Here is a 25,513-nt window from a genome sequence, read left to right on the forward strand (position 1 = left end):
CATATAATAATATTAATTCAGCCATCAAGTTTTCCTCAAAAGGAGGAAGAATTTGAGTCCTCTGTCGAGCCATCACGAGTACTATTAAGCTAGCAAGCTAGCTTTTTTAGTTAGCTAGCTAGCAAAAATGTGATGTTTTGTTTTGGAAAAAAGAGCAGCCATAAGCAGTTAATGGCCCCCCTCCACCACTCTTTTATACCTACTTTTAGGTCCTGATGCATGCAGATTATTTATACATTTATTTACGTTTTTATTTATTTAATTTTAATTTTGATATGTTGATATACTTGTTAAAACATTTTAAAGTTTAAACTAATAAACTTGGCTTTACTAAACCAAAACTCTGATTAGAGCTAATCTTAGATTAAATTAAACCTTGTTGGTGCAATCCAGCTTTAGCTTAATGGACTGTGCTGGAAAAATAATATGTTCGAATTATATATAATATTGTAATATTATATGAATTATATAATTTTTTCTGCATTATAACTCTCTCAACTGAATCAGTGCTGTTTTTCCATTTTATGGGTCCCCAGGGTCCCATTAAATTTAATGCCTCTTTTTTGAAATAATATAATTTTGCTAAAATGCCTGGATGATATGAATGTCTTTGTGGTTATACCTGAATGACAGTAACAAATAACCTTTTTTCTATGGACATGTGTTGATATTTTCAATTAAGATGTAATATATTCAAATCATTTACTTAGTGCTGGTGGATTAGTAGATATTTTATTATACATATCTTCTCCTAAAGCCATTAGTACGAGTGATGTAGCCCGTAGCATTCCCTCTAAAATCTGCATAATTTCTTGCATTACGCTTCACAGTGAATGTTTTTTGGGCTTCAGCAGTCTTTGAACTGGGCTCTGGTGAAAGTCTTGATTCTCAGCAGCTTGTTTCAACTCTCTCTGTGTTTATGTGAGTAAAACCTGGCAGTTTAAAGATGAAGAGATTTTAAATGCTGCCGTGATGTGGCTCGTCGCTGTTGGGATCACTTCATTTGGTTGATGTCTGTCTCCCACTCGGCCACCCACATCACTTCTCAGTGTGATGAGCCTCAGTGAGAAGGATGATTGTCCTCTCCCTTTAAAGGCAGTGGTACATTGGCATTATGCTGATTGGTGTTTGTGCTGGCTGTCCACTCTGCATGCATTAAAGTGCATTTTTGAAAGGTCTTTTGACACTAAAGGAGAAAAGCTATTATTAGACTTTGTCTCCTGAGGACTAATTTTCTGCCTCAACTAAATGACTTTTTAATGAGTGATTTCATCTTTATTGCACTGTTTAAAAGTTGGGACACACATTACAGTTGTTGGGCTGATTATTCTTATTTGGTTCATCATGAGTGATGTGGTTTGTTGATATCTATAAGAAGATATATTTTTGGTTTTAAGAATCAAAAACCATCTTAATGTAGTTTTACATCTCCTCTCTCAGACTTCTCTCTGGAGCTCCAGTAACAACAGGTTAGTTAGCCAATCAGAGGGGAGGCTGTGTGCATTTCTCTGTAGACGGAGCCCTTTGATACTTTCACACTATTAATGTACAACCTAGACCTTCTCTATGATCAAAAGAGAAATGGAAATCTCACTTTATACAATGCTGGACCTTTAACCGAGTCCAATCCAGACTGGATATAAAAAGGGTGTGGTGTTAAAATGTTCAAAGATCACTTTAACACCCCTGTTAAGCTTCGATACCTATCCTGCATTTCTTTACTGTATTGTGCTTTGTTTGGCTCAATGCAGCTCCTCTCCTTTATTACACTCTGGCTCTACAGTGCGGAATTCTGCTCGCACATAACAGTGAAAATTAGAGAGTGTGAAATGTTTTACGTGTGCACCTGTGAATGACTGAGTTCAGACACTGAGGCTGGCAAAATGCACAGATTTGCAAATCACCAACGCTAATTATCATCAGCAGAGAGCAGTGAACAGAAAACATTCAGCCAGCAGCCTGTCGATTTCAGTTGGTGCTTCATAAAATGACGAAAGTAGGTGGCGATGTGGTGATTCCACAAGTACCTTGATGGCAGGACAAAACGAAAACGTGTCCGTTGTCTGGTTTGTTGCACTCTGAAAAACAGTGTCTGTGTTTGTCAAAGACTGCTGGGGTTGGAATGGCGTATCTTCCCTCACAAACAGAGTTTCAGGGGTGCTGTGTCCAGCCAAATTTTCTTTCATAATGTGTCAAGAATTTAAACTTATAGATTTGATATTTTTATTTTAGTTCAGTATTTGGATCAAGTAGCTTGTGGAAAATAAGGTGTGTCAGATTTAGTATCTATGGATGTTATTTCAATGTGTTAGATACATATTTAACAACATTTAGGTACACTTAATAGATGGGGAAGCTGTTTTTTTTTTTAACAGCAGGTTATGTCTTTGAAATGTCAAATGCTGTTTTCATTTCCATTTTCAAATTCTTAGAAAAATTACATCTTCATTTTTATTGTATCTTGAGAAGTGCTTGCACAAATGAAAATGCATAAATGAAAGATCATCGTTCATTTTGCATTTCAGTTTTCAAATTTGAATTAACATCTGAATATTACCCACTGTACAGTGGGGTACGGCTGAAAATTAAATGTCAAAAAGTCACAGAATTTAATAACAGTCACAGTTAAATAATACTTTGTGTTGTGTGGAAAGGAAAAGGAAAGGTTTTGTTCGACGAGTGAGTAAAAAGTCTGTCATCCAGTGTGTTGTCCTTGGTACTTGTTTAGCCCTAACCCTTCACGGTGTAACATCTTGTAAAATGTTAAATCATTCCTTTAGTGTCAGTTTATATATCCAGAATAAACAGCAGTAAATGACTGAATGGGGTATTTGAAGTTGCAGTGTGGCTGGTCGGTGCCATATGCTGTTCTGCAGCTTGATCAGATCCTTTCATCCTGTGCTATTAATTATGTGTCAAAACAGTGCTAACTAAACCAGGGGAGGAGAGCTCCTGCCATGTCCTTACCTTCAGGGTATTAGTTAGCACAGTACACTGCTCTGCATTTCAATTAATCAATTAACAAGTCGGGCCACAGGCAGCTTTAGAACAGATACTGGCTCCTGTTGAATTATTCAGCAGTTTTAATCAGCTTGTTGTATCTGTCACGGCCAGAATATAAATCCAACCTAGTGTACACATAAAAGCAAAAAAGAACAACTGTTATATTATTTTTGGTCTAGTGTATCTTCAAAGCTGATGTTGTCACAGATTCTTCAACAAGGTCATTTTCCTTGCAGTAGCTCTGTCTTTCATTTAATTAGGTGAAGTGTTCTGAATATATTGAAAAATTACAGTTTGACATGATGAAATTGGATTAGGAAATTTTCAACTTAGTGTTTTGTTTTGTGGCAAATGGAAACATAAGGCTCCTTCACACCAGCAATTAAAATTGCAAAGGTTTGAGGTGAAATTATTTCATTCCAATGGAATTGCTCGGTCAGAGGATTCGCTTACAGTGTGGATGTTTTACTCAAGCTGGAGAATCCAAAATGGAGCTTTGTTGCAACCTCCACTTTTAAGGCCAGTTCATACCTTCAGTATCCACATGTTCAGGAGGGTCTGCTTTGGTAAAATATTGTTATCTGCCCATGTCCACGAGAGTCCGCACAGACTCCTACGCTGACCTCTGTTTGCAGCCCAAAATTTGTCCTGTGGAGTCCTACTTCTTGATTTTTAGAGAGGTAGGCAAACAACGTTGTGGTGCATTACCGGAAATGCGAATGCATGGAACACCAGACCAAAGCTGACCCCAGCTGTAGCATTAATAGAGTTGTGTGCATGTTCCCACGCCCGCAGAAACATCTGCAGCTGTCCAGAGATGCGAAAAGTATGTGTGAGGCTTTACAGCATATAACCCCGCTCTGTTGGACCATAATATGAAGAAAAATGAATCAGTGGGAGTGAACGGCCTGGTATTTATTAAATTAAAGAATTTTTTACCTTTTCTCTGTTATATCACTGCATATTGAATATCTGTGGAGTTTTGTTGTTTTTTTGCTATTTTCCAACATTTTATAGATGCAATAATTCATCTTCATTCATTCCTTGTGTACCAAGAACACGCTCTGTATTCATATGTGCCAGATGAAACTAAAAGTGGGGTAAAAATGTTATGTTCTTTTTTTTCCCTTTCATTAGAATATTGTCTGATGCAGCATGAACTCAAAAGTTGGAATCAGCTTGTTAAGACAGCCCATTGTGCTATATCCAGTTACAAACACACTTTCAGTAGTAGTTGGATCTCTTTGGGTCAAACAGGAGGTAGAAGTCATGCAGATTAGTAAAATGAACATTGACAGTTTCTGCACGAGGATGATTGTTAAAGCTTTGGAGCAAAAACCACCATCGCTGGAGCCTCATTATCCTGCTTACTGCGATGTGCTCTGAATGGGTAAAAAAGTCGGCTCGGCTCACACTGAGAAGCACTGAACTCTGGGTCTGTGGGGCTTATGGAGCTCTGGAGTGCAGGACCTCCTGTTCACTGCTGTTTGTTGAGGTGATGGATGGAGCTCATCAGTATTCAGGGTCTCCGGTGTGTGCACTTTGTTTCGCAGCAAAACAGTAAAGAAGTGGACAATGCAGGTGAATGAGCTGTGGCCTCCCTCCCTGTCTCTCCAGTGCCAAGTATTAGTCTAGCTATCATGTCAGCGTTGATTAATTGTGCTCGACATTGCCAAGGCCTCAACACTCCAGAGACTTTTTTTGTTCATCCTTTGAGACTTTTCACTGCTGTCAGATTCACAGTTTGTTCACCTCGAATGATAAAACTGACACTGTGTGGGTGGATGGATGGGCTGCAGGAGAGATGTTTGACTCTTTTACTCCCTCTAAATCCTCCTTAGGTACCAGAAACGATTAAACATTCATTTGATGGGAGGATATTTTATTGAGATGAAAAGCTAAATCCCATTACTCAGATGTCAGCGGTTTCTTGCTCTTGTCGGAGGAGATCTCCGTTATACTGTGACTTCCCCTCTTATTTTTTCACCTGGGGAAGAAACAGCTGAGGCTTTTGGGACAGTGTTATTCTCTACCACAGCTGATTCAAGACAGCAGAATCATTCCATATTCTATTATTGTCAGCTTTTCTCACATATTCTCTTCTTTTCCTTTGAAGTGCTCACACCTTGAGGCAATCATTCCCTAGCTTTATGCTCCACAATAATGTCTGTTAATGTTATCTTCTGTAAGTGTTATTCGTTCCTAACTCCTTGGTTTCCAGTGATGCTACTGATTCAGAAATGTCAGTTGTTTCTTCTTTTAACCTGGATGCTCAAAATTTAAAATGTCATGAGAAAAGGGTTTTTTAGTGAATTCACCCTCGATCACACGTTGAGGCCGACAGAAAGAGAAAGGAGGCGCGTTTGTTTTTGTGCTGTTTTTGCTGGGGAGGACGGTGCAGTAGTTTAATATTCAGGAAAGCTCTCTCAGCCGGGGTCAGTGTTGAGGTTCAGCGGCTGTAGAGTCCAACAGGTATTCAACATTTAGCTCCATTTTCCTCTGAGCTGTCTGTGTTTGTGCTCCGCCGGTCACACCTACAGCGGCGTCCACTCTTAAATGCCAAACCTCCGCTGTGGAAAAGTGGCCCGGTGTTTTTAATCTGCGGGTTCTTTCTCTCTCTCTCTTTGTGGAGTGTTACCTCAGCGAGGTTGCGCTCTCACCACACATTATCTCCTCAGGGATTACAGCACTCAGCAGTGGAGAGCCGTGCCTCTCATTTCACACTGAGGAGTCCCCACCACCCACAGTAACAAGTGTCTCCGAAGCCAAGGCCTGCAATGATCAAGATTATCAGAATTACTGAATTATTGAAGACTGACTGTGTGACTGTACATCTCAGTACTGAGTGATACCTGCTGTGACAAACTGTCATAAATAGAGTTTAAACTTAATACCAGATAATTTCATCATCAAAAAGAAACTACTCGGAGGCCACACTGGAGGTTTCCTGATGTTATCAAGCTTAAATATTCATAGACATCAGGCACCGTCACATCAGAGACTGACAGTGACCTCAGGCCTCTGCTACACTTGTTTTTATTGTCTTTTGTCCTCCAGTAAAAATGTAAATGCCCAATAATCACATTTGTTTACTCTCAAGTGATAAAGCCTTCTAATGGCCATAAAGATTATAACTCTTGAGCGAGGAGGATATACTGTAGTGTGAATGAGCCACAGTCCGCAGAGGGAGGAGGTGGGGTCGATGTAGTAATTTTAAACAAAACTAAGATCTTTCCTCAACCCTGTAGTCCTATGATCTTTCTCTAATCCTTCAAGGTGCCTTTAAGGGGGAAAACCATGGTGTGTCAGATCAGAGAAAGGTTTTATTTTTGCAATTGAGATTTGTAAAGGTTTGTCTACACGGGATATATCAGCTGGGGTTTTTCAGTCTCATGTATATGTAATATAAAAGATAAGCTTCTATTTTAAAGCAGTGCAGATGTCTACACAGGCTGTGTAACAGCTCGTGTTTCACATGCGCTTTTCGTACCTAGCTGAAACCCAAAAGTGGATTTTAATGCTTCTAGTGTGTTTTCTTCCATTTCATGTGTGTAACTACAGTGAGTGTGTGTTAGACACACAGCACTGTGCCTGAACACAGTCTTAGTAGACACTGGAACTGCTTCTGTTTTTTGCTTATGCACTGCTTTCACTTCTGCTGCTTGTCTGTTGAATCAGAGGATTGTAAAAAGAAGAAAAATCTGATTTAACCCTGCAGACATGCAGCTGGCCACCGACGTCATTAGATGTTGATATTTGGTTTCTTGAAGGTTGTGATGTCTAATGTCAACGTCAGTTTGACATAGAACACTGACGACAGCTGACCTTGATATTTTGTTGGTTTGAAAAAAGGTACTATATGTATGTTTTTGCTATCGCTACATGGCAAAGTTAGCATTAACAGCTGTTTGCTTCACATGAAGAGCTGTCTCCAGTGGTGGAAAGTAACTCTCTTGTATCGCTTCTATTTCTATCACTTCTTTTCGTCTACTGAAGTTAGCATGCTATCTGCTAGTTAGCCCCGACCCATCTCGTCTCATAATACTACTTTGCGATAGTCAGTCGCTGTAGCATCCAGTCTGCCCACAGTTTAGCATGAGAAGATGAAATAGTAGCGCTGATCAAAGGGTGTCTTCTAACCTCTGGTCTTGTAAACACAGCAACGTCTGAAGGTCTTGGCAAGTGACCACCACCTGCTCCCGGCAAGAAACCACGTCTAAAATACAGACATTCTAGTTGTGATCAATTTTCATTTCCAACCAACATTGAGAGTCGATTATTTTTCTGACCTTACATTGTCATCTGTTGCCTGCAGGGAAAAGTTACTTCCAACCTTCTGAAAGTTACTAACCACCATCATTTTGAAGTGAGACAAACTCCATAATGTGGTCTTTATAGTTATAATTGCTCATCAAGTGTCTCATTTGTTCATCCTAATTCTATCACATTCTATCAGTATCACTTATCTTTAACATGTTCTTTTTGCTTTTTGTTACAGAAGTAAATAGTGTAGTTCTCTAATGAAGTCAAAGTCATTCACTAGTTTAATTGGAGTGTTCTTCCTCTTTAAAAAGTGAAATCATCAGTCTGTGGAGGATGTTGAGAGGCAGATGAAGACCTTGAGTTGTTGAGGTGAAGTACACTAATGTTGACAGAGTAATCGAAGCTAAAGCCTTGTTGTCAGAGCTGTGGGCCGAGATCGGACCGCAGTGTGAATCATAGTAATAGGCTCTTGTCTCAGCGGTGGAGAACAACATCCATTAACAGAGAGGCTTCAGATGGAGGCAGCGTTAGTTTGGCTTTAACTTACAGTTCGGAGCTGGAGAGGGAAACTATGAATATTTATTGAGCTGATGTTCATGAATCTGTGTGTGTGTGTTATTGTGTGAGATATAATTACACTGCTCAGACCTCAGAACATCTCATAAAACAAACATTCATTTCTACTGTGACTTTTTACTGTTTACTGTGTTTTCTCAGTGTAATGTAAATTTAACAAACAAATGAAATAGCTGCTCCTGTGTAATGCGGTGGATACGCCAATTAAAACAAGCTAAATTACTGTTAATCATTGTGGTATGTATAACATATAATGGGTTTATTTTTTGCAGTCGATCGTCCATAAACCATTAAATTGTGTGAACATGCAGGTTTCCTCTGACAACACTGATCCCTCTCCATCAATATCCGACCTGCAATGAGCCAGTCAGGACGCCATTCATCTCCACAACATGACATGATTACAATGTTCATTTATCCATCTAGGCAGAATTACACCATTAATTCATCCAACTGCACATTATTACACTGTTCATTCATCTAATATGGTGCCATTACAGCTGAAAGACCTGTTTCCACCAGGGGAACATTAAGCTTCCTTCTCAGTGATTAGACTCTGCTCTGCCACTCATGTTGTAATAGTAAGAGACTTGATTGGAACGATGATGAAACTGTTGTCATGTGAAACTTTCATTTGTCAGATTTCGGTGCTTTGATTCTCTCTCTCTCTCTGTGTTGTATGATGGTATTAAAAATCCTTTACGGACTCCACTGGATAAACTCTACAATGTACAGTGCTCAAGTTGAAAACAACTTGTGCACTGTTTCTTTGCTCCTGAAAAGCTTGGATAATTTGGAGGCACAAGACTTTCATGTCACACCATCAGTGAGCTCCCGTCCTGCTGTTTTTACCAATGCAACAGTTTTTCACTCAGAGTAAGAGACGGAGAATAATCCATCTCCTGCTGTGTCTGATAATGTGGTATCCTCAGTCTGGTTTTTGGGGATGTCATGATACCAGAAATTTGAAATTCCACAATTCTCAATACCAAATTTAATACCGCAGCAAAAAACAGCTACATTGCTACATGCCGAGTGTGCTAACAAACATGTACACATCTCCGTGTAGTCTGTGCAAGCAGCATTTTAATCTGACAAGACGACGAAAATGTTCATTTAAAAGAGTGAACATGATGACAGGAGGCTGCTAATATTGTGAGGACCCTGTCGCTACGTTAGCCTAAACAAGCTAACATTAGCCTTTGTGAGTACCAGCTGTTGCAATCCACAAACAATAATGTTAACATGAACATTTTGACATGTTGTTAATACAAAGTTATCAACTGAAACTCACACACCATGAACAGCTGCTTGGATATGTTTGAGGTGTTTCCTCATTTCATTCAAAATGCTCTGTGGCTCTGTTTGCTCACTGCCTTTTGGTCTTCTATGACAAATATAAAATATAAGTCCATTTGTGTTTTTTTTCCATTAGTATGGCTGCCATTCAACAAGTTGTTGTTACTGTTTAATGTGCTGCTTCTCTTTTGATGTCAGACTGGAACACTTGTAGGGTTATTATATAAGAACAATCACATGTTCACTACCTACAACAGCTACTTTACCTTTGGTACCAATAGTACTGTAGAAAATAAGTCATATTTTCAGAATTCTAGCATCGCCTTGCAACCAAAGTATCAGCTCTAGTCATCCCTATTGGTTTTTAACTGTTGATCTCTGCTCTCTTAACTACTCAGCTTTGTTTTTCACTCTGGAGAAGAGTTTGGACGTTTCTTTCCAACTACTTTTACAATTTTGGACATAATAAGTTTAGAGTCATGCGAACAGGGGACGCTTGTATCACTGGGAACTTCTTACTGTGCAATGAAAGACTGGAATGTGAAGTCAACAGCCTTTTTTCACTTCGTTGACGTTAAACATGCTGCTCAATGATACAACTCCACTTCTCCTTATCCACTCAATGGTGTTTATTGAGAGTAAAAATGCGATGCTCCCACCAAATAACTTCTGGTATGCTGCTTTTCTCATCCTCTACGTGCTGTATCACTCACGATAAGTGTTGCAGTACTTCTGTTCAACCATGTCTACTTTTCTGAGCTTTTACATTTTGACGCTTTCACTGTGAGAGACTTTTCCTGATTACAGATGTCTGTGGATTCTCTCAAATTACCCTCATCTAAATATTTTTGTTTGACCTATAAAATATGGGGAAATTGGAAGACGGTAAAGGCTGAAACATAAATTATTAATAGTAAATTCTGAATAATGAATGTTAACATGTGGAATAATGTAACCACAAGAAGAGAAATGATGTAATATTTCTGAGAGCTGGTGAAAGTTAACAAAATATGTTGTTACTGTTGATGAAAACTCACTATTTCCAAAATCTCAACTTTACTGGAACTTGTTTGGAATAAAGACACCATTCAAACATGCTTTAGTTTTCCCACATGGTTTTGAAATAGTTTGTTGATTTCTTTGTCAGATATAGTGAGGAAAGGTTTTCAATCTTGCCAGTTCTAATGAAAACTCAAATCTTTTGGTTACAAAAACAACTTCGTCTTTTCCCATAACGTTAGTGAAACTGAATTTCCTAAAAAATTCTATGTTCAAACAGGTTAGGTATTAATCAAGTGTAAATCCCTAAATATGTGTGTTTTGTGATTGGTTGACAGAGGTGTGTGATAGCCCGCTGGTATCCAATCTGCCGCCATCGTCCTTCAGGAGCTCCTCCCAGCTGTCCAGCAGCCACGCGCCGGGATTCGCCAAACTCAACAGGAGAGAAGGTGAGGAAGAACACACTGACTGACTGAGTTATAGACTGGATCCTGTTGTGTTTGATGAGTTGGACTGGATTTGAAAAGAATGTACAGCAGGATATAACTGAAGGTGCTACATCACATGACTTAACATGACTCATTTGCAACATGCCTGTTTGTCATGTTATGACACTTTCCATACTGGCGACAGTCAGAGCCGGAGGTATGATGTTTTTGGGTTATCAGCCCATCCGTCTGTCCCATTCTCGTGAACGCAATAGCTCAGTATTGCCGTGAGGGAATTTTTTCAAATTTGGTACAAAACATTCACTCAAGGATGAACTGACTAGATTTTGGTGCTCACAGGTCAAAGGTAAGGGTCACTGTGACCTCAAAAAACATGTTTTAGGCCACAACTCAAGAATTTATTTGCTAATTATGACACAATTTAACACAAATGTCTAACAGGATAAGATGATGAAGTGATGACATTTTATATCCAAATGGTCAACTAGACTGTGACCTCATAATGTTCTGCAAAAACACTGGCCATTATTTAATTGAGATTATGATTATTTACTGCAATTTGGTGCAGGTGTACAACCGTGAGCAGGTAATTCTAGTGTTGGTGTATAACATCCTTTAGCCTGGGGACTTCGAGATGGCAGGGATTGTTGCTATTGTTGTAGACATTATATATAGCTCCACCCTCCAAGCACCTGCTGCACAAATGAGAGAACAGAACAATAACTCATACAGAAATCACAAAGATGGGCCAGGGGTCCATCACAACACATAATGAATAGAAGAAGTTTTTAGTGGATTCACAAAGACTTACAGGTAACTCACAGGTGACCAGTTTAGAGGGAGACGGAGGATCAGAATAATTTCAGAGAGACAAGACAATCTAAAAGAGAGAACAAGCAGTAGTTGCTTTGTCTCGTCTTTGTTCTCTATAGGGGCCGTTTGTATTGAGGGTTTATATCAGAAGGATAAATGTGAAAGGTGTTTGTTCGTCCAGCATGGAAACCCAGCAGGGAGTCCTGTGCTGGATGCTGATGTGAGGCTTTGACAAAATGAAGATGACGGTTTGTTGTGGAGATTTCTGCAGGGAACAGGCTTCGCTGCTTTATCCTGACATCAAAGCCCAGGATCAGCTGAGAGGGGGAGACGAGTTTAATCTGGATCTGAATGATTTTCACTACCTGGGAAACTGATGGAAGACGAACCTGCAGAATACTGCTCATTTGATCAATTAATTCTGCTTAAAATTCAGTAGTGTAGTTACCGCCATAACACAGCTTTGACACATGTAGATGCCTTAGACTGACTGTGTTCAGATTCACCCACCATTCAATTCAGTAACAATAATTATGCACAATTATGTCAAGATGAGAAAATGCCGGGGTTAAGATTTTGAGTGTAATGAATGACCAGCCTACTGCTGTCAGCGTCATAACTCTGTCATCTCACCACAGCATTTTTCAAACCCAGCTCGAGCTGTTGGCAGCGGTTTTGTCACATTTCTTCACCAACTGTATTAACCGTGAAAAGCCCACACGATCCCAGCTATTTGCTGAGGAAATCGATGAATAAACGAATGTCTCCATCTCATTTCCATCTCCTGCTGCTGCACTCTCACTTCATTTACTCGCTAAATGAACAGATTAGCAGAGCCCTGAAATATCACCTACAAAATAAATGCAGGCATTTTATGTGTGGGCTTTAGCATCCTAGTCAGTCAATCATAAGAATGGACAATAATCCAAATTTTGTTCATGGTAAAAGTTTTAACAACAACTCTGCAGCTCTGTTTCTCCCCACTCAATAAAACTAAGCTCATGTTGTGTTTCAGACTTTAAACTGGTTAGCTGATCACACTGGAGGCTTGACTCAAAGAGCCAGATATATAGTGTATATGTTATTACATGAAGACTTCACGTTAGAAGTTACAAAATTGTATGATTATCTGCAAGTGTATTTCTCAAGTTTGACATGATTCAGCACGACTGGTACAGCTGCTTCAGATATATCATTATGATATTGTGGTGAATATTCTGGACACAAACACAGAAAAAGAAAACAAAGACACAGACTGAAGATTAATAAAAAAAGGTTACTATTGATCAGTAAGGTTGACAAGGCCAACACAAAGTTGGCAAGTATAATCAGTCCTTGTCCAACCAACACAGAGTCAGACTAACCATTATACAAGTTCAAGAACAGGGGGAAAAGAAGTGAACACACGTCTGGTCGAGATACATATCATCTTGTTTACAACCAATAGCAACAACCACGAGACGTACATTTGCATATCTACTACTTACACATATGTCGTTGAACACAAGACACCTTACTCAAAAACTCAACCCACATGCAACCCTTTGACCTTTCAGATGACCTCTTTGACCCTTAACAGGATGAGGAGAATTGTGTACCCTTTTAACACATTTACTGCTAATGATGCTGATGATGATCAGTGAAGCAGGAGAACTCAAGACTCAATGAATGGTCAACTAATAATTAATAAAATGATAAACCAACCATTTAATCTTCTATTACTCCCTATTATTATTATTCCCTTACTCATGTCTTTTCCCAGCATCTTAACTCTGAAATGAGTTCAACATAGAAGAGAGAAACTGTAACTGGTATCAATCTTATTGACTCTAGAATTGATCTTCAAACACAAGATGTAGTACCTGCAGTATTGATATTTTGGGATCCATCCGCTCACCTCTAGAGCGTGGGGAACACGTATGTACTAAATAGAAAGCAGTGTGTTTCAATGTGTCAGTGTGTCACAAGAACAAAAGAATTAAGGTTGCTGATCTATAGAATAAAAAACAAAGAGTCGAAATGACTTCATTTTTAGAAAATACTTGATTTGCATTAATAGCAGTTAGAACTGCACTGGCTGTGAAGATTCTCAGTTTCAGTCTCAGCTGATCTTTATCTAAAGCAGCAAGTCCAGCTGCCTATTGACTTGTGGATATTTAAGAAGACACTTAATGATATTGAATGCCCCCCCTCCCTGCACTCATACACACTCATGAGCCCAGTGCCCACTCTATCCTTTAATGGCTGGTAACACATTCCTACTTCACCTTGCTTGACTGTATATAAACCACAGTTGTTGTTTCCTTCAGCTGCCAACAGAATCATCTTCTAACTGAAGCCAAAGCAGCCTATGTGTCAGTGTGCGCAGCCAGTTGATAGAGTCTGTGCCAGTTAGTGGGAAATTGTTGAGACCTATGGTGTGCCTAACAGATTATGACATGCTGAACGGATAAAGCCTTCAGCTGAAATGTCCACAGATTCCCTCTTTGAGGTCAATTTTCTTGCCACATTGTTTTAATCGCGCTCAGCTCAGTGTGATAAATGTGTTTATGTCTGAGGTAAAGCATGCGTGGAGATATACACATATACTTTCTTATACATAGCAGTTTCTTTTGAAAAGGTGGCACGCTCAATATTTTGTTCATGCACATCATTTTTACATTTGGGCCCAGGAACGTCTGGTTCTAGCAGGCACTAGACTGGAGATGAATTAGTCTCTTTTACTGACAACCTGCAGGATGAATTACTCACTATTTGGGTTTCCTCACCTCTCTCTGTTTTCATCCTCAGTCTCTTATTCTTCATTAGTTAGTTTCTCTCCGTCCACCGTCACATTTTCATCAGCGGGAACTAATTCAGTCAGCTCAGTCTTCTTGCCAAAACTTAATAGCGGTCTCCCATGTTTAAACGTTTCCTTTTCTCAGGCAACACTGACAGTTATCAGTGATGTCTGTGCAATTATGTTGGATAGACTTAAGAATTATTGCGGAACAGTAATCACTCTCTAAATGAATTAGATTTAAAAGTGGAATTAAACTTTAATTGGATCCTGTTCTGGTTGTGTGTATGGATTGCCAACTATTCATGTATTGATTTACGTGTGTGTGTGTGTGTGTGTGTGTGTGTGTGTGTGTGTGTGTGTGTGTGTGTGTGTGTTCCTTGTGCGCTCTATTGCTTCCACAAAGTTCCAATATTAAACTTGAAACTGGAGTGGAAATGTGTTGCGCTTTGCCTGCAGGAGATGTCTGACGTTTCCCAGCCTGCTGCAGCATCGGGCCCATTAGGTTCCCTGTCCATCTGACATGTTATCGAGCTGCTGATATTACCGTCCAGGCTTGCTCCTATTCTCATTCAAATTACGAGCTCTCATTCCAGGCCGGTATAACAGTCTCTTCTTTTCCTTTCAGCTGCCAGTCTGTGCGTAACAATGCCTTTTCACTTTTCGACCCGTCTCTCACTACAACAGCTCTCCTCTTCTGCTGCCTGCCCGGCCTTTTCCTTCCCACTTGACTCTTCATTTTACCCGTGTCTCTCTCTTTGTATGTTCCCTTCTGTCCTCTGTACCTGTCAGGTGGAATTTCGGTGCATTATTAATGATTCAGCAGTCCTTTCTTTACTTATCCATCCATCTGCTCCTTATATAGTGAAGCTGCTGTCCACAGCGGCCTCATGTCAGGCTTGGTCTCCCTTCAACAGTGAAGCAGAAGGACAGCTGTGCAGCCTGACCAGCTCTCGTCTTTACCTGTTACATACACTACTGCTCTAATAACAAGACGGAGACAAATTGAGTTGGTCTCAAGTGTCAGAGTCCTTACAGCTGAAGTGGATTACTGAAGTATGAGGGATGAAGTGAGAGGTTAAACCCACCTCAAGGTAGCCTACTTAGTTTTTTGTTTTGTGGAAAAGAATTGCCTCTTCATCAACTATACCTATCTATATATCATGCTATTTATTATCATACTAACAGTATTTGATGATGGGACTTTTAAGGGAAAACAGGCATAAATTAATTGCATTTACATAAATTAAATGCATTTTACTGGTCCGTAACTTCCCAATAATTTTCTTATAATTTATTGGAAATTTCCTAAAAAAGATATGTAAGGTGGTGTGAATTGTAGGGAAAGTAGAGAGTGATCAATTAGTATTCTACAATGAATAAATTCCGATGAATTGCCAATAATCTAGAGGGATCTCTTAGTGAGTGCCCAGTTGGTGAGCTGAACATGCGATAATGTGAAATTTGTGTTGCATGTGATAATGAGAAATGAAACAAATGATGTTTGTCAAAACACCTGCGACCGTTCTTTTCTACAGAGCTGCAACTCCAAACACTGTCAGTATACAGAAGAACTTTATTATTGTCTAATAATTATTATTTGGCTCATTCGCGCCTCATGGAAATAAAGTTTTAAGAAAAAAAAAAAAAAAAAAATCTAAAATGCTTCCCTCTTCCTCCTGAGAAAATCAACAATACCTCCTCTTTGGCTGGGATTAATTATTTCTATGCCCAAAAAGAATAGAGATGAATCATCCTTTCATATTTTCATTGGAATGTCTTGCAACAGGACGAGTCATATTATTTCTCTTAATAGAGCGTCAATACTCAGTGATATGCTTTTTAAAGGTTACGAGAGCTTTCACCTATTTTACCACGTGGACATCGTATCATGTAAAATGTTTTTGTTTTACAGGTAATCAAGTCCTTGATGTTGATAGTTTTTCCAATGATAGGGTGGATTTTTAGTATAATGGCAATTTATGCAGGCTGCATTGTTTTCTATACAAGCCAGCACATTGGCTTTAATTTATATGCCATGGTCCTATTTCCCCAGTGTCAACTTTATGATTCTACCTGAGTCAATAAGTGCGGCACACAAAGAGCATTTGTTTTTCTGTGTTATCATGCCTGAAGCGTGGGAAGTGATTTCTAGTTCAGTGTTGGATTTTGCTCATCAGTAGAACCACTGCAACACTGGATATGTTGTACAGCAAGTCATATTGCTGTATAATTATATAGCCTGAAGTAGTTTGTTAACATTCTTTCAGTCAAGGAAATTGGACTTTGTTGTGGAAACAATGTCTTGTGTCATTGAAAAGGAGAAGATTATCGAGCCTTTCTGAAACTTTGCAGGTGAAAGTTGAAGGAGAAAACACAACAGTCACGGTTCTTGTGCTCGCCACATGGGATCTCCACAGCCACCATAGCCCAATTTATATTTAAATTTCTGAAGTGGTGCATGGTGCTGGCAACAGAGAAGAGCAACCAAATACAGATACAGACACCCACTGGCAGAGCAAGTTGAATTAAATGGACTTAACTTAAATTTGTGGACAATAAACAGGCTTATGGGTGGCATGACATGAAGACAGTCTGAACAGGTAAACAAAGCTGGAGAAGGGACAGGTAGAAAGTTGCAGTCAGCAACAAGCAGACAAAAATAAACAAGACTAGCTAACCACGACAGCAGTTGGGCAACACTTGAATCCGGGTGAGTATACTGGATATATGTATATACTGAGGCCTAATGAGTGAACAAAGCACAGGTGTGTTCATCTAGGCAATGAGGGACAGGTGTGCATGGTGGGTATGGTGATCAGGTGACTGGGAAAGTGAGGAAGACTGAGGGCCTCTGGTGGACAGGTGGTGTCTTCCAAGCCCTGGCATCTCATATCTCTAAATCCTGTCATTCCGATTTAGAGCGTCATATGAGATGCCAGGGCTGGGGAAGAAAGGTTTGTTGGACTGAGGGTGACGTCCATCGCCTCCTCGCTTCCCTCACTCACATTTCTTCCTCATGTATTAGCTCCTCCCGGCGAGGATGACAGAGAGAGATGTGAGGACAGAAGACATATATTCACAAACTTCAAAGAGACAGTAACTTGTCATGCCGGACAGCATCTCAAATGTAAAATGTGGACAAATAAGTGACTGTAACAAAGGGGACATCTGGCGCCTGTTGACTTCTGCTCCAACACTGTATCTGTATATTTTTTTTTCTGAGTCAGCCAAGATAAACTTGGACTGAAAAATAAGAGGAGAAGAAGAAAAGAAAAGCCTCTTGGCTTATGAAGGAAAAAATAAGCAAAGCTTCATGATTCAGATTCTACACACGGATAGTTTTTATGTTATGAATAAACATTAATAACATAATAGCTGCTGCTGGTAGTCCCATTCCTGTTTCTACAGGTGTTTTGCCTGCAGCATTTCAATCATGCAATGTTAATTCACCACAGCTCGACCAGCCCTTTAACCCCACCCCCCACCCCCACCCCATCTGATCAGCTGACCAATCAATAAACAGATTCCAATCAAAGGGTTTTGTTGCCCTCTGGTACAAAGCCTGTGAGTCCTTGCTCTGAGCTCCTCTGGGATCCTCCTCTCTCCTCACTCCTCGTCTCCTCTGAGACACATTTCAGGGATTGTAACATTCACAGTGATGGAGGACCAGATCGCAAAGGAGCAAGGAGGGGAGCAAACATAATTTACCAGAAGGGAAAGCACCCTGAATGCAGGAGAAAGGGAGACAGAGCAGGTGTCATTGTGTCAACAGTATAGCTGCAGCAGCTACATGAATAGGCTACATTGCTATGGTACAATCAAGTGAAGTACAAATATAAATCATGAATTTTAAATTCAGCTGTGTGGAGAAATAATGACAAACCAATACAAACTGAAAGATAATCCAAAATGGAGGAGAAAATGCAGCACGGCGCTCAGCTTTTTGTGCAGTAGGAAACAAGCGCTCAGTGCTTGTAATTTTCCATTGGCTGGTTTAGCTAATTGCTAACATTTAGCAACACAGTGTCAGTCTTACAGTGGCACTACTCAAATGTGACATGGTTGTTGTAATTGCTGTGGTGAAATTGGATGTAGCCTGTCTGATAAAATTCAGAAATGAAAAGCAAGTTAAAATGCTGGTTTATTCAAAGCCGAGAAATGCCAGATAATGAGCCGCGTGTCGCCACTGGCAACCACCTACTGTCCCCTGACTGGTGAAAACTGAAGGAGAGTTTGGCCTTGTAATTGTCTGGCAGATCAGTGATGTCATACACACTCTCTATCATTAACTGTAAGTACGTTTCCCAGTGGATGGTTAGATCTAGTTCCTTGATAGACACTGAGGGAGAGAGTAACCAGGGAGATCTCTTTGATTTAAAGCGACAGCCGTGAAAGGAAGTGTTTCGAGCGTCAGCCGTCAGTTCGCCCCTGTTTCAGTTATACTGACAGGGTGGACACAGTAAATCGCAACCCCTCTCGGCCTCTGAGTCATTTCCTCTGATCTTTTTCTCCTTTTTTCTCTACAGTCTAATCTTCATGAGTAAAGGTCAGAGTGTCTGCTCTTTTCCGTTCTGCTGTCACTGGACACGTCTGTTAGTCAAGTACTTATTAGCTTTGGCCTTTAGCTCTTTAAAGATCAGGCTCCACCAGCCACCGGAGCGACACTGGTTCATTTTCACTGCAGTGATTTTCTGCCACAGCACATTGTTCACTCCCCTTTTTGACTGAAAGAAAAGAGAGGACATACTGAAACCATATTTCCCACACTCCAGATAAAGAGAAACTAGTTTTACTTGAACATACAAATGAAGAGCTACGATAGATTTAACCACAATCATATCAAATCAGATAACACTGACCTTTTCCTATGGCTAGATTCCAGCAGCTAATATGTAGTGGACCAAACAGTTTACCTTGACATGTGAACCTGTTCCTCTTAATTTTTATTCATCTATATGTTTTTTTGGCATGTTTTCTTTATTGGACATCTTACTAAAAGTAACTGTTGTGGGCTTGAACCAGGGGATTGCTGTTACATGGTCTTTGTCTTTTGTATCTGTGAGTGCTGTGAATCTATGAAGCTCATATTATTGCAGTAACACACTGCTCAATGTGCTAGGAAAGAGGGGCAAAGCCAGCTGGTGCTGGAAAGGAGGTTTCAGTCAGTTGACAAGAGTCAAGTTTCCATCCAGATGTGAGGAGAATTTTAACAGAATGTGAGGAGTTTGGTAAAACTGAGCGTGAGATGAAAAGCCAGACTGGTTCAGTGACAGTAGCAGCCTACTTGATGCATGCATGGTATTTGAGAATCATGGTGAAAAGACTAGGGTGAGTTTGAAGGTGAAACTTTCAATTTACCAGTTGATCAATGTTCAGTGCATTCGCTGAAAAAGCTTCTACACGTCCCTGTGATCTGTGCTTGTTGGGCCCAGATGCAGGCATCTGTTGTGTTGTTCTGACTGCTGGACCACACAAATGACACAAAAAAGACTTTTTGGACCCAAGGGTATCTTATGGCTTGCAGTTGTGACTTCAGCCTTTAGACCAAAGTGGAACAACCGAGCACTGTCCCCTGGAGGCTTATGATAAATTCTGTTTGCTGCTTTGTTTCAAAATGTTCGTTTTCCGCTGGTAAAGCGTAAAGCAGACAACAGCAAGGTAACATGAGGACAAGTGACATTTAAACTGTTTGTTTTTTAATGCTTTCCAGGAGCTTATCCACGTCCAATGTTTGTGTCTCTGCTCTCTTTTTTACTGTACGGATGGTTGTGTGTGCGCGCGTGTGTGTGTGTGTGTGTGTGTGTGTGTGTTGTGTGTGTGTGTGTGTGTGTGTGTGTGTGTGTGTGTGGTGTGTGTGTGTGTGTGTGTTTGTGTGTGTGTTTGTGTGTGTGTTTGTGTGTGTGTGTGTGTGTGTGTGTGTGTGTGTGTGTGTGTGCTCAGTGGGACATAGGTGAGCAGCCCTCTTCTTCAGAAGCGTCCATCTGGTGTTTGAGCTCTGAGGCATCGCTTTGGCCTGACAAAGCACTTTCCCACACACAAAAAAAGGGGGGTGGGGGGGGTGGACTAAGATTCTGGCTACCTCTCTCTCAGTCTGTATTTGAAAACAGAGGCAAGTTTAATGACAAATAGCTTGTATATGGTTAATCAATAACTTACTCCACAGCCTTTTCTCAAAGTATTTTGGGGGATAGGACACATTAGGCAATACTAGTACTATACAGTGCTACACAGAGGAAATGCCTCCAACCTGTTGAAAAACTGCACTTTTATTTAAACTAATCAACATGTTTTGAACGCCCTCTTTTTATTTTCTCAGCTTACTGGCCCAGAGCACAACCGATCAATATGTTACAACACTGCTCTTTAGTGGTGATATGTAACATGGGAAAGGAACCTGCAGGGCTACTGTAAAACTAATCAATGCTTGGCACCACAACCTCTCATTGATGATATTTTATATAGCAAAGGGTGCAGAGTTGCAGGCAAACTGTAAAACGAATCAATAGATCACGCCACAACCTCTTAGTAAGGCTATATCTGGAAAAGGATGAAAATGGTGCTGCAGTCTGTGCAACTAAGCAATGCACGACCTCTTGTTGATGTTTTGTTTGGGAAATATAATAAGGGGCCGCACAATAATATTACACTAACTCTGGTAAAACATCTCAGCACTGAACTCAAAGAGGATAGTTGAGGATCTCGCCACGAGGATGTCAGTATTTGAGAGCAGAAATCATACATACACAAAAAATGTAAAAGAAAGAATGAAATGATTCTCCTGTCAGTGTTAGACCGCAGCCTCAGAAGCATTATGAAGTATACATAGAAAACATAGCATGAGGGACAGTGATATCTTTAAACATTAGCTGCATTGTTTCATTTGCAATTCAACTGTTCAGTGGATGTTTTTTATTTAACCACAAGTATTCGATGGATTGTCATGAAATTTTGCGCAGACATTCTTGGTCACCAGAGGATGAATCTGACTGACTTTGGTGATCTGATAAAAGTTTCACCAACCTGTGAAATACCTACCTTGATGCTCTGGCAATGACATTTGTGTTTTCAAGTGAAATGTCCTGACAACTGTTGCAAACATTCATGATCCTCTCAGGATGAACTGTAAGGACTTTACCCAACTTTAACTTTTCATCGTGCAACATCATCAGGTTAAATTTTGTCCAGTATTTTTGCTCATGACCAAATATTTGCATACTGATGACACAGTGATTAGCAAAAAAGTGGTACACTGTTATTATTATAACACTGTTATTCCTATCAAAGCTTGATTTACAGTAATAAATGCAGCCTTATTAAGTAGTAACTAAGGTAATTGTTCTATTTACCTTCACATTTTTTTTTTTTTAATTCTATGTCAGTCTTATTAATACGTTTTGTAAACGTGTGTAGCAAGGAGGGTACACTGCATTTCATTCTGCAATCCATTGCTGTATAGTGTCAGTTAAGATCAGAGGTCAGAGGTCACTTATAGGTCACATTTGTGTGCTGAGAAAGTTAGTGAGAAGGTGAGAAAGTCTATTCATCCAGTATGTCTGCTAAACAACACTGCTTTTTCTCAAAGAAAGTTTTGGAGGCTGCAGTTTTGTAAATTGGAAAACTGTTCGGAGTTTGGAGGTTATTATTCATTATTATTCATTGTTTTTTTATTTAATGGACTCATGAAATTCCATCACGTACTTTGGCTAAAATACAATTATAAATTATAAATACAATTCTGTATAACACAGCAGCAATCTGACTGCCTCTGATTCTTTAAAGTCAAATTTTTAAATAAAAAAACACCCCTGCAGTTTCTTGAAATTAAACCAATTCTGTGTTTCAGAACAACAAGAAAAATACACAACACGGTGTCCAACCATTGTACTGAAATCGGTTTTTAACTGTTGTATGTACTTGGCAAAAATGTGCTTTATTCTGGCTCTGTTACAACAAAATAAGTTTGACTTAAAGGTCAAGCAATTCATTCGTCACACACGTGCACACACGCACACACAGGCGCTGGTGACTCAAAAATCTCATTACAACTTACTTTTACTTTTATACCCTTTTTTTTTAACCTTTAATTTTCACTCTCTGCAGGAGCTGGAGGTTGGTCCCCTCTCACCTCAGACAGGTATCAGTGGTTGGAGGTCGACCTGGGCGAGCGGACAAAGATCACAGCTGTCGCAACCCAGGGGCGATACGGCAGCTCTGATTGGCTGTCGTCGTACCTGCTGATGTTCAGCGACACGGGACACAACTGGAAACAGTACAGACAGGAGGACAGTTTAGGGGTGAGTCCGTATTGGAGTGTACAGAACCAAAACAGTATAGTGTAACTAGAAAATTCCAGGGAAATTTTGAGTGCCACGGGGGCTACTGCCGGGATGAGTACATGATTTATTTCCAGTGTTCAAAAGTCACCCTGATCATATTCTGGTTTTGAGAAATGTCTTGATATAAAAGACTCTGATATAAAACAATGTCACATTCCTCCATCATGTATTATGTGGGAAATATCTCATATTCTGTGTTGTTTTTTTTGACAAAACAAGAGGCAACATGTCTTCAAACTGGCATTTAAAGGGTTAAAATCCTGAAAACTAATAAACATTTGGTAGGTTTGAGCAGAACTGAAGTGGTTTAAGAGATTTATGCAAAAAAAGCAGAAAAAAATATTGATATATGATGATTTTATAGCATTTTCTTTGTGTGTCCTTTTTTGGATGTGAGGAACCTCAGAGGGTACAAAATGTGTTACCAGTGTATAATAGACCTGTAACAGTAACTGACATTAGATTTTAAAAATATGTCAAAAAAGACACTTTCTTGCAGAAATCCATACCTTCAGCCAAAATGATCAGCAAATCAAAAAAGAAAAGTCAAGAAAATGTCCAAAAAAGGACAGAGGGACCCCTGAGGGTTAATAAATCCCATGAACCGCTATTTAAATTACCACTATTATGTTTTTTTCTGTGCTAAATTTAACATTACTGGGGAGGAGAGCAACGCGACTAGAAGTGACAGCGAGAGAGGGCTAGTAGCTTCTCCTCTCCTCTGTCTCAGCGGAGACCGTCACAACTTCATTCACTCTTTTAACAAAACAAAAAAAAAAGCAACGAAGGAAGCAGTAAATGGACTTACATATTTAAGACCTAACTAAATGTAATTTAAGACCTAACATGTGGCTAATGTAAAGCTAGCAGAGCTTGGAGAGTTGGTTATCTGGTTGCTAGGCGCACGCACGCACGCACGCACACAGGTCAGGAGCTGCCGTTGCCATGGCAATGTGAAAATCTGCCCAGAATTTGGCTTCTACATGGCTTCAAACAACTGCAAATTATGAGAAAACCGTTACTTCTTTTCATAAACCGAAAAGACCGTGCCAGACACTGAAGCCAGAAGTTTCTTACAGTCTCTATTTTATTCAGATATTCCTTAAAATGAGTGAGGAAGCTCAGTGCGAAGACAGAGTGAGATTCTTTTGAAAAAAAAAGACGATTACATTAGGTGTCAATGAGAGTGAGACAGGTATTGCTGCCGGACTCGGCACCCCCGTTTAAATTTTGTGCAGACCCTGCCTGTCAAAGTTACATTTTATGAATCCCAACAACTATGTCTACATTTTCAGAAAGAATTATTTGTCTCCTTTTTACGGTTTGGCCGCGAACTCGAGTTAAAAATAAAAATAAAGGTTATTTTTTACTGCTTCACGCACTCTAGCCAACTGACGCTGTCACTCTAACTTTGAAGAAAAAGTGATTTGCACTCCTCCTTTGAGTGCTCACAGTTTGAAAAGTTTACATGTTATGTAAAAACAGTTCCTGTCTTTTTTAGAGAGCAGAAGTTTTCCTCCGTTTTATAGTTTGAATCACATTTCTACGTGCAGGTATGAGAGAGCTGGGTGACTCAGAAAAAAGGTGCAATTTTGTAGAAAAAAGGTGGGTTTCTAAAGAAAATTCCAATGCATTTCCAATGCATTATTTATTCCCAGTTTTTTGGGAATAACTTTGGGAAAAGTTGGAATTTTAACACCAAAAGTCATAGCACCCCTTTCGGGATCAAGACGCACGTTTTGATGTATATATTACCGGGGTTTTCTCAAAGCTGCGGGACGAGTTACGCGCCGAAATTTAGCGGAAGAATAATAAACCCGAAACAGAATATTAATAGACACTGCCCCGAGGCACTCCACTCAGCTATTCTAGCTGTAGAGGAGTGCCTCGGAGCTGAGCACCCGTGGCACTAATAAATAGTTTCAAAAGTGAGACCTTGGGGCAGTAACAAATAAACAAATTAAAAAAGTTCTACTGTGTGCCAAACAACCCTGCTTTCTTTTTTGTTGGAGGCCTCTGCTCAAGGTTGTTTCCTTGAAATCGATGATTAGACTGCATTTTTAAAATTCATTTTATTTCACTTAGCGCTGTCTCTCGCTCTGTGTAAACACAATACAATACTGGGTCTGTTCAACAACAACAGACAGTAACAAAACAGAACAGTGATGTCAAGTCGAGTGAAGTTCCTCTATAATGCAGTAAATCAAAAAATTTTTTCCAGAGGGCTGTCAGATTACTGCGACATTAAATACGACAAATATCTTGACAGATAATGACAAGAGGAAGAAGTGTTTCTTCACTGAGAAGGTGATTTCAGATGTATTTAATATGCACATAAACAATTTCAAATGAACATATGTACTATAGGAAACAAGACTTTCTCTTGGGAAAATCTGCCCTGTTGCAGTTACAGTTATTTACATTATTTACCTGAGACTGCAGTGGTTACATTCTCAACTGTCTCTGGAAAGCGGCATGTAGCTATGTCTTAGAAAACTACAATATACATAATGTAACAAACAACTGTAGAAATACATGTGTGTTTGAATTCACAGTGAACAAATCATTATGACAGTTATATTACAGACTATTACTTTACTATCCCTCTAAAGTGTATTGTCCTTAACATCTCACACTGGCAGGAAGACACTGAAGATATGACTTATCTGTGATAAACGGTTCCTTTATAACAATATAATTTAACAGGACACATAAAGACAGAGCCAAATCCGAAGATAAGCAGTGCATTTATTTTTAACTGTTAAACACAAATAGACCAGAAGCACTTTAAGTGTGCTGCACTGTAGGTGATAAATGTAAAAATGAACACCCATCAGGTTTATTACAGCTCATTTTCCTGGACTATAACAGTCATATTTACAGTGGACGTGGTGTTTAGTGGGCTGATCTGCAGGGATCAGTCCATCCTGCAGAGATAATCACAGCCATCAGGAGCCTTTGACTCTCCATTAATAATGTATGAACAAATGAAA

The 25,513-nt window shown here is 39.7% G+C and overlaps 1 protein-coding gene across 1 annotated transcript in view; it reads left to right on the plus strand.

Annotated features, from left to right (window-relative positions):
• The window catches only part of LOC130178811 (contactin-associated protein-like 4), a 102,247-nt gene that overhangs the window by 18,200 nt on the left and 58,534 nt on the right, over positions 1-25,513 (plus strand). Inside the window, exons 3-4 of the mRNA XM_056391309.1 lie at positions 10,479-10,589; positions 22,285-22,478. Coding sequence (XP_056247284.1) covers positions 10,479-10,589; positions 22,285-22,478 — 305 coding nt within the window. The remainder of the gene's footprint in view (positions 1-10,478; positions 10,590-22,284; positions 22,479-25,513) is intronic.

This window comes from Seriola aureovittata, chromosome 12 (assembly GCF_021018895.1).
Source record: "Seriola aureovittata isolate HTS-2021-v1 ecotype China chromosome 12, ASM2101889v1, whole genome shotgun sequence".
Classification (NCBI taxonomy): Eukaryota; Metazoa; Chordata; class Actinopteri; order Carangiformes; family Carangidae; genus Seriola; species Seriola aureovittata.